This window comes from Orcinus orca, chromosome 10 (genome assembly GCF_937001465.1).
Source record: "Orcinus orca chromosome 10, mOrcOrc1.1, whole genome shotgun sequence".
Lineage (NCBI taxonomy): Eukaryota > Metazoa > Chordata > Mammalia > Artiodactyla > Delphinidae > Orcinus > Orcinus orca.
In genome coordinates, this window is record NC_064568.1 from 55687627 (window position 1) to 55699356 (window position 11730).

At 35.9% G+C, this 11730-nt stretch overlaps 1 protein-coding gene across 2 annotated transcripts in view; it reads left to right on the top strand.

Annotated features, from left to right (window-relative positions):
* The window catches only part of AZI2 (5-azacytidine induced 2), a 36674-nt gene extending 25588 nt beyond the window's left edge, over positions 1–11086 (top strand). Inside the window, exons 6-8 of one of the 2 annotated variants that reach the window (XM_004279672.4) lie at positions 1037–1095; positions 6592–6710; positions 8961–11086. In XM_004279672.4, coding sequence (XP_004279720.1) covers positions 1037–1095; positions 6592–6710; positions 8961–9373 — 591 coding nt within the window. In that variant the 3' untranslated portion in view covers positions 9374–11086. The remainder of the gene's footprint in view (positions 1–1036; positions 1096–6591; positions 6711–8960) is intronic. The other variant, XM_033405449.2, reaches the window with a different exon arrangement.
* Positions 11087–11730: the final 644 nt, after the last annotated feature.

Consider the following 11730-nt stretch of genomic DNA (forward strand, 5'->3'; position numbering starts at 1 on the left):
CCGGCCTCTCACTGCTGCGGCCCCTCCCGCTGCGGAGCACAGGCTCCGGGCGCGCAGGCTCAGCGGCCATGGCTCACGGGCGCAGCCGCTCCGCGCGCACGTGGGATCCTCCCGGACCGGGGCACGAACCCGCGTACCCTGCATCGGCAGGCGGACTCCCAACCACTGCGCCACCAGGGAAGCCCTCTGTAGTACATTTTGATATTTTACACTCCCAAACTCAGAGGACTTATGAAGTCCTTTTGTGGCTTTTTAGTGTTCCACTTTAAAAAATATCATTTAGATTATATAAATAAGAAATGGTAAAGTTAAATTTTGTTTTCTTAGTTTATACTGGCCATTTCTGCTAATAGAATTAGTGCCTGTGGTAGTCATTTTTATTTGTTATAGACCCTGAATTGAATGCATTGCAAACAAGTGTGTTACAGAGTTATCTTAAATGTATTAAGTCCACTTTTAAATATCTTTTATAGGTTCTTTTTGTCATCTATAACCTAAACTACTAAAACTTGGAAGTATATAAGGACTTTATGAAGTCCTTTCCCTGTCATTTTCTTGTGGAAAGAAGAAATTTATGTTAATCTTTTTAAACAATAACCTGTTAAATTTTGGTACTTCTTTGTAATAATATCAAAAAGTGAAATACCAATAAACTTCCATTTTCTGGTGGGATTCACTCAGCTATACCTGAAGAAACAGTAATTTGATCAATTTGTTACCCTTTTTTGAATATAGATTTCAGATTGGTATCATCAGAAATACATTTTGTAAGACTCCAAGGTCTTTTATGTGAGAGCAAGTGTATTTTTTAAAGAAAATTAAAGCATTAATGACTTTAAATAATTGGAAATGATTTAGAAATACCTGGTATAAATTTGGAGTTATTTCATTAAAATTGAATATAAGATACTAGTTTTATGCTGTACAGTTACAGATGTATTCTGTAAAAGCTGAAGCACGTGTAGGGTAATAAAGTATTGAGAATAAATAGAAGGTAACAATTACAACTTTTAAACTGTTTTTTAAACAATGACAGTATCCATCTCAGGAAGACAATCTGAAGAGCAGAGATCTCCAAAGACTAAGCATTTCAAGGTATGAACATCCTTCAGCATTCAATAATAATACATTATATAATAATAATTATTATTCTGTAGGCCACTTTGTATAGGTACATAGATTTCTGTTATGATTTAACCTTAAAAACAGGTTGACACTATTTGGGTACTGCATGTAATTTCTGATCACAATGTATTTATAAAAATTATTTAACTGTTCCTTAACAACAGGCTTGAACTTGGGCAGTAGAAAGGTGCATATTGTGATGCCTTAGATAAAATTTTTGAACATTCAGTAATATTTTAGATAGGATTTTAGGGAGCTAGTTGTGCAGAAGTATTCTGTAATTCTGATTTTTACATGAAGAATTATGCATTTCCATACACAGCAATATCACTTTGTCTTAAGGGCAAACTTGGACAGCCTTACTCTTTGATAATGACATGAATTTTAAGAGAACTGTCCTCTTGGGGTAAGAATAAAAGTAGCTATCAGAGTTCATGTATGCTACTTCGGCCCTTTTTTTTCTCAAATATATATATCATTTTTATTTAAGTAACATAAGTGCATTGTTTTATCTGATAATTTTTGTTCTGCTATGTTAACATTCCCTCTCTCCATGGATGCTTCCACCCAGTGAAACATACTCATTTGACTTCATGGTTTGCTCGTTTGGCTTCCAAAATTTACTGAATTATCTCATATCTATTCTTCCTATCAAAAATATAATGGAGAGAAATGCTCAGTTGGGGAAAACAGTATGAGGAAACATGGTGCAGCCCCTCTTCCTGTGTGAAGGGCTAGCAGTAAGTATTATAGGCGTCATGGGCCAGAGTCTCTATTGCAGCTTCTCAGCCCTGCCATTCAAACAGTAGTTCACTTATACCTTCAACTTTCATCTAAATATACAGCAAGGAAGTTTTTCCTTTTTTTAAAACATGTGTCTAGTATAGCGTCCATGTGAATTATTTTTCCAAGGTGTCTTCTATGTCAGTTACCTTCTTTCTTCCTGTCAACCTAGGTTTCCCCTTACTAATTTTGTTGTATTTGTCATTTTTATAAGCCTTCTTAAACCATTTTTGGGAAGAAGCACGTTAGAATCAGTAGGCCAAATAAAAGGGCTTATATAGTTTATTAGAAGTACATGGTATAGAACAGGGCTTCTGCTTCCATTCATGGGCAGTGTTACATAATTTGGATCACTTCTTTTGAGAATAACTTGAAAAGTTGTCCGCCACCCACCAAAAAGATGTGTGTTTGAAGGCATCATATAACTAAAAAGATAGTGAAGGATCTCTAGGCCAGGATTTGGAGGAGGAGGAAGGCCCCAAGAGATGAGTCTGGTTTCTGAGGCTGAGAACTATGTAATTGTGGCTTTGAAGTACAGTTTTGAATTCTCTAAAGCTCAGTATCAATTCAGGGTATCAACTGAGAAAAAGCTTTTAGAATGAATTAAGTTCAGTCTAAGAGTTTCTGTATGTTAAAGAACTGTGTAATTAAAGCGGGTCCTAATGGCTCCCCAGTGCTCAAGTACATTTCTGTGTTTGCAGACCCATAGCAGTGTGGATTGCAGAACTGATTAGCTCTCCCTCTTCTGGTTAGCAACTAGAAAACTAATAACCAAACTGTAGCTTACCCTTGGTAAACTTTATATCATGCATTTTTATGTTAGCCTCATTCCTGACTGCATTTTATCTTGTTTTTCCTTTACCTTATCATTTATACCTATTCACAGTTTATAGTCCTATGTTTTATTAGTCTTTAAGTTACGTCATCCACTTCTAAATGGAACAATTCAGATGATAAATTAAGTTTACTATATTAGAAAAGCACGTAGGAATGTTTCCATAAAACCATTAACTAAAAGTTCAGGTATTTTTAAGGATTATTTTCCAGTTATTTGGAAAACTCCCCTTTTTGGAACACCTCCTTTTTTGCATTTCCTCCATCATATTGCCAGGGGAACAAGGTGGTACCATATTGTTTCCTGAGTGAACATGTTAATTACTGGAGGCCTTTTATATTTTCCTCATTGTATTGTATCATTTAACAATAACAGCCCTGCCCATCAGAAACTTGGCCAATGTCCTGCCAGTGTACTAGTTGGGGTTACCTTTATGTTGTTGCCTTCAGTTCTTAAGCCAGATCTAGGTATGGGGTAACTTCTTCAGATGCAAATTCTTGGTTTAGAAAATAGGGATTAGGTTAGTGTTTTTCACACTGTGCTGTGTTGCCTTAGTTGATCATGAAATTTTGTGAGTTAAGACAAGCATTTTAAAAATAAGAAAACAGAATAGAACATAACAGAATATGGGTTGTAGTGTAAAATGATTGCCTGCTGTGCCTTACAATTAAAAATATTTGAAAGATGCTTGTTTGAAGAAATCACAGTTGTCAAGATATACATTTCAAAGTCTCTAGTTCTTGGCTAAGACTATCCCATATTTTCATTTTAATTCCTCTGGGGAATGTAATAGTTCAATAAATTTTCAAAAGCTAAAGAAAAATAGGGCTGAAGTAAAAAAAACGAAATCAAGTAGATTTTTCTTATACAAGGAACATTCAGTATTAAAGAGTTGAACGTACAGTGTCAATTAAGAAAACTGAGCTTTTACACAGTTTTTACTATGTAAGCTGGACATGTGCCCCCTTGTTGAGATGTGGATAAGCAGATTTCATTACGTTTAAAATTTAGAGGTGTGGAATTTTATACTGGGACGAAGAAGGTTGTGTTGGAAGTCAGTAGTTGGCAAATGTGATGAAGCTGAAGGTTATGATGATTTGAAAAATGTTACCCACAAAGGGCAGCAGTCAGTCACAGGACTGGATAGCTGAAAGGCAGCTTTGAACAGCAGCTTGTTAGAGTCAGGAAGTTCTCCGGCACCTGCTTCCTTGTGTGTGAAGTGAGCTCCCAGGTTGCCGCGTTTGTGTGAGAACCGGGTGAGGTGCCTGTCTAGCACGTAGTACATGCTCAACCACCGTTAACTTTTTGTCTCATCTGTCTTATTTCTTAGGGTTTTCATTTGGGGTGCTTTGGTGTTGCATCTCAGTGTTCAAGTAGCTTTATGAGTTCTTTGTACACAACTATATATATCATTAGGATTTTGCTTGTATGGTATTTAAAGCAAAATTTAATTTATATTCCCAGCTGGTGGGAGGTAGAAGGGGAACAGTTTATAGGCTCAAAAATACCTGGATAAGTAAAGGTTAGCTGGAGCTCTGCTAAAGATCTGTGGATGACAATTGTCCAGTCTTACTTAAGCAATGATTTGTTCAAGTAGAATTTTAAAAATTTTAACACACTTTGAAGACTATAGCACTTTAATATAAATGAAGTGTAAAGTAACTGCCATTACTTTGTTATCCACAAGAGGGAGAGCTTATACTTAGTAATAATTTTAGTTTTTTATATCTGTAGTTTTCTATTCAGGTGACATTAAGGGCAAAAGAAAAAGATTAGACATATGTTAAACTAGGTGACCTAGTTTTTGGTGTCACCTAATTTATAAGCAGTCTTCATTAAATTGAATTGGAAAATGTGTATTAGTGCTGCATTAACACCTCTATTATAATTTTCTCTTATTTTATATGGGTAGCTATTTTGAATGATGCAATGTTTGATATTCCAGTATCCAAACACTTTCTTGAGTACTGTACTTGCTTTTCTCCAAGTCAGGTACTGATTTACAATCTCAAGCCACTGTTTTTAATCTGTATGATTCATATCATGACTGTCTGCATGAATTAGCACATGTACAGTGTTTACACTTAGCTGCTACGTAATGTGAGTAACTCTTTTTGGGAAGCATGCTGAATGCCCAGAATTGCACCAAGGAACCACTGACTCTTCACACTTCAGACAGTTCCTATGTGAGACAGACACTCATTGTAGCACACGGCTCAGATGTTGACTGCCGAAGCAGAGGTGGTTAACTAATTTTTGTGAAGTAATTATTTCACACCTATCAAAAACCTGCAAAAATCCCTGTGTTTTTTAATAGACTACTGGTTAACAAATGACGTTACAACAGATTAAAACAAGTAGATTTTTCTCAAAAGCAGTATAAAGTTTATTCTCCTGCTCCTATTGAAAGAATTATAGTGGAATGGGAATATTTTGACAAAAAAGGAATGTCATAATTCAAAATAACTGTTTTTGAATATATCTGTTGTTTCCATAATTAGAATAAGATATTAGATTTAGATATGAAGAGTGTTATCCTTGTAGTTTGTTTAAAGGTTTTTGTTTATAGCTAGACAGAAATTGAAGCATGACGTGACATGTTTGTTTAATTTGATTTCATTATTACTAAAATTATACTAATATCTTTAAGAGGCAGTAGGGGTTGTTTGAACACTATGAGATCAGTTGTTGTATTCCTGTAAAGTTGTGTAATGTAAATTTAAATAATATCTTTAAGAGGCAGTAGGGGTTGTTTGAACACTATGAGATCAGTTGTTCTTACGTATGTGTTGAAGATTTTGATTTATTTAGTTGGCAACTAAGAACCTAAAAAAAATCATGAATATGCAAATAAGAATGCTTAATGGAAGACGAAACTCAATAAAATTAGGTTTAAAATAACTGATTTATAACTTTTCAGATAATTGAGGTAAAATGAGAGGTATTTGTAAAGTTTTTATTTCTGTTGCATATAATCCTCTCTCCAGCTCCTTTTCCCTTACCAGGAAATCAGCTGGCTCTTCATGTCTTGTGCTGTCATGTCACATTGGTTTAGAACCAACAATATGAGACAGCCCAGTCAAACATAAAAGACTGGAATGCATGAAACCTAAATTTTAATGTGGGCTTCGGTGTACATTCAGAATTGATAACAGCATTTCAATTCACAACATCAGAACAGAATAATCAAAAGATAAATACAAATTCAAAATCCATCCATGAATGAATGTCACTTTATTTATTTATTTATTTTTTTGCGGTACGCGGGCCTCTCACTGCTGTGGCCTCTCCCGCTGCAGAGCACAGGCTCTGGACACGCAGGCTCAGCAGCCATGGCTCACGGGCCCAGCCGCTCAGCGGCATGTGGGATCTTCCTGGACCGGGGCACGAACCCGTGTCCCCTGCATCGGCAGGTGGACTCTCAACCACTGCACCACCAGGGAAGCCCTATTCTTGATCAGATTTGCAAGTGAAGACCATATTCCTTACTATTAAATATATTAACGCCACTGCACATCATAGGCTATCATAAAATCTCAGTCCTGAGGACAGCACTATTAAACTCGTTGGTTAGAATACTTTTTATAATACCCTTCTGTTTAATATAGTTCAGTTAATTGATAAAAATTAGGTCAGTGTTATTGTGAATAAGATTTTTTTACTTGTTATAATGCTCTATTTAAATATTTTAATTATTTAATGACGTTTTATTTAATTTGTATTATTTCACAACAATTTGAGCAGAAATGAAGATAAGCTCATTTCTATTTTAAAGTTATTCCCTTCTCTCCACAGAGGATAATAACCGTTAACTTTTTTTTTTAAAAAAAAACAACCCTGTATTTCAGTGATAATATGCAAAGTGCATACTGGGAACTGAAGAGAGAAATGTCTAATTTACATCTGGTGACTCAAGTACAAGCTGAACTGCTAAGAAAGCTGAAAACCCCAACTGCAATCAAGAAAGGCAAGTCAGGGTTTGCCGGAAACCACTGATTCCAGCCAAACTGCTCAAAGAGCAACTCGTTATCGTATCTTATCGAAATCTCATCAAATGAGTTTGATAAGCCAAAGTATATGTAGTCTATTCACAGCCACCCATTCTCTGCTCTGGCTTCAGCCTCATACTGGTCAACTTCACACATAAAGGTGTTGCTGATGTGTGTTTCTTCAGTACTGTATTCTTTTCCCCTTGTGGCTTTCTTCTCAGCCAAGTGTTGCTTATGTGTTCAAGGCTGAGGTGTTAAGTTTGCTCTAGTTGACCTTTTACCACAACTACTTCATATATTAAAAAAAAAAAGACACCAAAAGCTACTTTCATTCCAGTGCTACAGAATATACCAAAGACGTAGCTCTTTAAATTGTTTTTAAAGAGAGAACTCTGATTCGTTATTTGGTTATTTTCATTTTTTGTAAACTTAATTTTTCTTTCCTTAAAGAACAGATTGTTTTGAATAGAGACTAGATGCTATATTCACTTAGCCCTTTCAACCAAACAAAAATTTTCATTGCTTTGCATATTTAACTGCTTGGCTGATTAAACCTTTTCTTGAGTTTTGTGTTAACTAGTAGTGGCTACTTTGCCAAAGCTGTTTCTATACTGAGAAAAATCAGTGCGTTTGTACCTTTTATTACGTAATGATTGTATTCCTGTAAAGTTGTGTAATGTAAATTTGAATGCTGTAAACTTTATTTTTAAAGGAATGAGATGTGACTTTTTATTTTTTAAAAAATCATTAATTTAAAATTGTCATTTGCACCTCAAATTGTCCCTAAAGAGGGCACGAGAGATTTTATAAATAGTTCTCCTCAGAAATGTTTCCTGTGGGGTGGGGGACGTTGCATGTTGGGACAGAAAGCTAAATTCAGAATTGCCTTTCCGTTTCTAGGGTTAGTTACTTATGAACCAGGCAAAACAATAAGGTAGTTTGGCATGCCCCAACTTAGTTTACGGTTCATTTTGTCCTCAGGTTTTCCAGTGGCCAGGGTTACATATGAGACAACTTTAAGTTGATGGTAGAAATAAGACCTCTCTTAAATGAGACTCATGGAGTAATTTTTCAGTGAGCCTCTTATATACTAAATAGAACTTCCAAAAAATAATTAAGGAGAAATGCTCTCTACTCATTTGGAAACGCTTATTGTTGTGTCGTTTCTGAGCTGGTGAAGGATTTTAACCGTAAGTTTCTAGCACGTTTCCTACGACAGTGCCAGGCCTGGGGCCACCACTCTCCACAAAGAATTGAGTGCTTTGCGGAGTGGACAGAGATAAGCCCAGGTCACCTTTTCTCTAGACCCACATGTCACCCTGTCCAGAAGCTGAGCACTGTCACCTCCTCCCAAGAAAAGGGGCAGTGAGCTTATTTTTTAATGTGGTTCAGTTTCTTTCTCCTTTAAAACTAGAGTCAGGCCTTGGTGGCACTTGGTATCCGTACAGAGGGAGGGAAGCACACCCTTGCTTTGTGTTTTCTGTGGCTGAACAGCAGCTGGAGAGCGGTCTGTTTTCTAAGCCATTACATGTTACTAAACTCATTTTTTTTGCTTTTTTTTGACCTATATTGTGACCATAGCAGAACTTACATTTACCATTATATATATTTGACAAGAAATGAGATGATTTTATAGCTTTTAATTTAAATTGTTTTATCCATAAAGGCCTTTAATATATATCAAATTTCAGTTGGGTCTCACCAATTCACAACGTAGTTATTTCTGGAAAAATTTACTTTTGGACCACCTATGGAAAACAGATTTGACTAAGCTAAGGAATATTACATCTAACAAAATTATTAAAACTTAAGAACAGCTTTCTTAGTCTCCACTGACACACAAACATTCTGCAAGCCTTCTCCAGCCATATTAAGAGCCAGGAACAGGGTCTTTACTTGTATTTTAAGTGAATTGGTTTCCAGCTTTTTAAAATAGGAATTTCCTCATGTTCACTATGATATGGGCGAGACAAGATTCCTGTGTCCATTTTGCAGACGAGAGAAGTGACACCTGGAGCAGTCAAGTGTCACCCTGTCAGTAAATAGCGGATCCAGGATTAGAACTGAGATCATCTGTCAACTTCAAGTCACACTGCCACAGTGATCGCACTAACTTGGAAATGTCCATTTCCAGTTCTAGAATCAACCAGATTAACAAAGTGTTTGTTTACTGTTTTATGATCATAAATACCAGGACAGCTGATGCTTAGCCTGTGCTTTCTTTTCAGCTTGTGCCCCAGCAGGATGCATGGAAGACCTTGGGAAAGACAGCACAAAGCTGCACTTGATGAATTTTACTGCAACATACAAAAGACAGGCCCCTCTCTCACCAAACGGCAAAACTCTTTGTCATGCCACGTCTTCCCCTTTACCAGGAGATGCAAAGGTTTTATCAGAGAAAGCAGCTCTCCAGTCATGGACAGATCATGAGCGATCCATTCCTCACGATGGCACAAACTTTCAGGAACACAATTCTTATGGCAGAAATTCTCTGGAAGATAATTCTTGGGTATTCCCAAGCCCTCCTAAATCAAGTGAGACAACATTTGGGGAAACTAAAAATAAACCTTTGCCTTTACCCAACCTGCCACCACTGCATTACTTGGATCAACATAATCAAAACTGCCATTATAAAAATTAATTATGAAGAGATTTATGACGTTCTCACGAGGTTGCTGTATCTCCCTCAGTGGTTTTCTTGGGAAATCATTAACAAACTGAAAGCAGATTTTGATTAAACTTTTGCAGAGTTCTTCAGTATTTACATTTGCACATAATGTACCCTATTATGTAGTTGATTTTTCAGTATGAAAGAACACCCTCCAGCTCCATATTCTGACTAAGAATCAGATATGTGTTACTAATTAATAAACCTAAGGTGTTTCACAATGACAACTCTACCTTTGATGATAATTGTACATTTCTGCCCATCACATGAAGAATGCAATTGAAAGTTTTCAGACACGGTTTTACAAAGCATGTGAAATGCCTAACTCATAAAAATAAAGGAGACCATTGTATCAGAGAAAAAGCATGTTAAGTTGCTTTAAGTTGCATAAAGGAGTGAAATGGCAATGTGACTTAGGTTATATTTCTGCTGACCTTATAACGCGTAAGGATAAGGAAATTACAGTGGAACAATATTATCTGGGTTATTGCATCTATATGTGGTATTGTGTCTCAAAGTATAAGATTTAAAGTCATTTTATAATCACGATGTTGATAAAATTTAAAGTACAATTTGGATTTTAAGACTTGAAATCTGCTCGTTGAAGCCAACTCTGTCCTGGTACATCCCTCAAGTCTTAATTGAAAAAAAGTGATGAAATAGTTGAAAAACTATGTGGTGTGTGAATAAACTATTACAGTCATATACATTATCCAGTTAGAAGTAGGAATAGTATCACAAAGGCTTCAGTCTAATCTGTCCTTCAGTGCTATAGTGAAAATCCCAATGGGTGTGTAACTGTATAAAGCCGTTTTCTTCAAAGGGTCCACACCTGCTTGTTACGTAGAGCAGCTTATTAACTGGTTAAACTTTGTTTTGAAATGTAATGATTTTACTTATTGAGAAAGTGGTTTTTAATTAATTAGAATCCTAGAAACCAAATTCTGTGCTGTATTGATATATGATAATAGTATAATCATGAAATGTCCCCCAACGCTTTGATTCTAAGAGCCTATCATTTATAAACAAGTAACAAGGATAGCTTCATATGGAAATTTCTCTGTATTCTTTCAGGGTGGTGGTATTAAGAATATTAGTAATATATGTCTCCGTTCCTACATCTTTTGCCTGAGATAAAGCATTTCATGTAGAAGGCCTTTATCCTTTTTGATAGACAGTTGCAAACACCTTGGACTCAAAAGAATATTTCAAATCTCTTCTACATTAACTGAATAGCATACATATATAAACAGTGTTCACCATTCACCAGATATTTGTCTTTCTATTATCTCACTTATTCAAGCTTGTCTGTGATTAATGGAGTTGGTGTCAGATGCTGGAATTTATTCTGACCAATGAACACAGCTGACTCGAGGGAGTACAATCTCCTGCCAAGTAATAGAACAAAACCCAGTATGCATAAAACAAATACAAGACCCCAGGCTTTAGCTGAAGGAAGCAACTACCTGTGTAATAACAAAGCAGCAGAAACTATTTGTCATGTGGCTGCATAGGCTGTACATTATATCTAATCTCTAATGTAGCTTACTGGTTTGCCTTTTTTAAAACCAAGATTGAGCATTTTCCTTTGTAAAGAAAATAAGTCATATGACATAATGGCTTGATTAATGTTTTGAACAATGCCAAGACATTACTTAAAATAAATTATTTTTGTTTGAAATTGAAGTGGAAATATTGTCCTTGCCTAAATATTCCGGGGTCATGTACTAATTATAGGTTGTTAATCTGATTCATGTAACAGACATTTGTCTTGTTAAACCAACTTCTGAATGGAGACAATGCTTTTGCATCTAAACAATAGGGTAGCTATCAAACAGGTATGCTAGATGTTCTTGACAGTTTAGAGTGCTAAACAAATGACGTAAAACTATTTAGGAAAGGGTAACCAAAAGAAATTTTCCCAGTCATAAATTTTTAAATGTATATTATGATCGTTTCTGTTATTGGTAAGATTCAAAGAGAAGTGGGAGAATGGCCCATCTGTAGCTTATTTAAAATGGAAAATTTTGTTGACTTGTTTCATACTAGTTGAAGCTTGCTCCAAAGGACTTCCCTTGAAAATTTCTTTAACCTCCAGATTTTCATAAGGATAACCCAATTCAGCACATCCATAACTCAACAGAGTGAAAAGAACACGGATAACAACAACAAAAGCCTCTCAATCCTCCCCATTAGCTAAAATAGAAGTTACATCTTCTCTAAAAGGAAACTGAGGTTCTGCTAAAGTGGAACCTAATTCATAACTAGAGCAGGGATGTACCTCTGTGGAACACAAGAACCAAAGTAGAGGGGAGAGTTCAGGCTTCAAG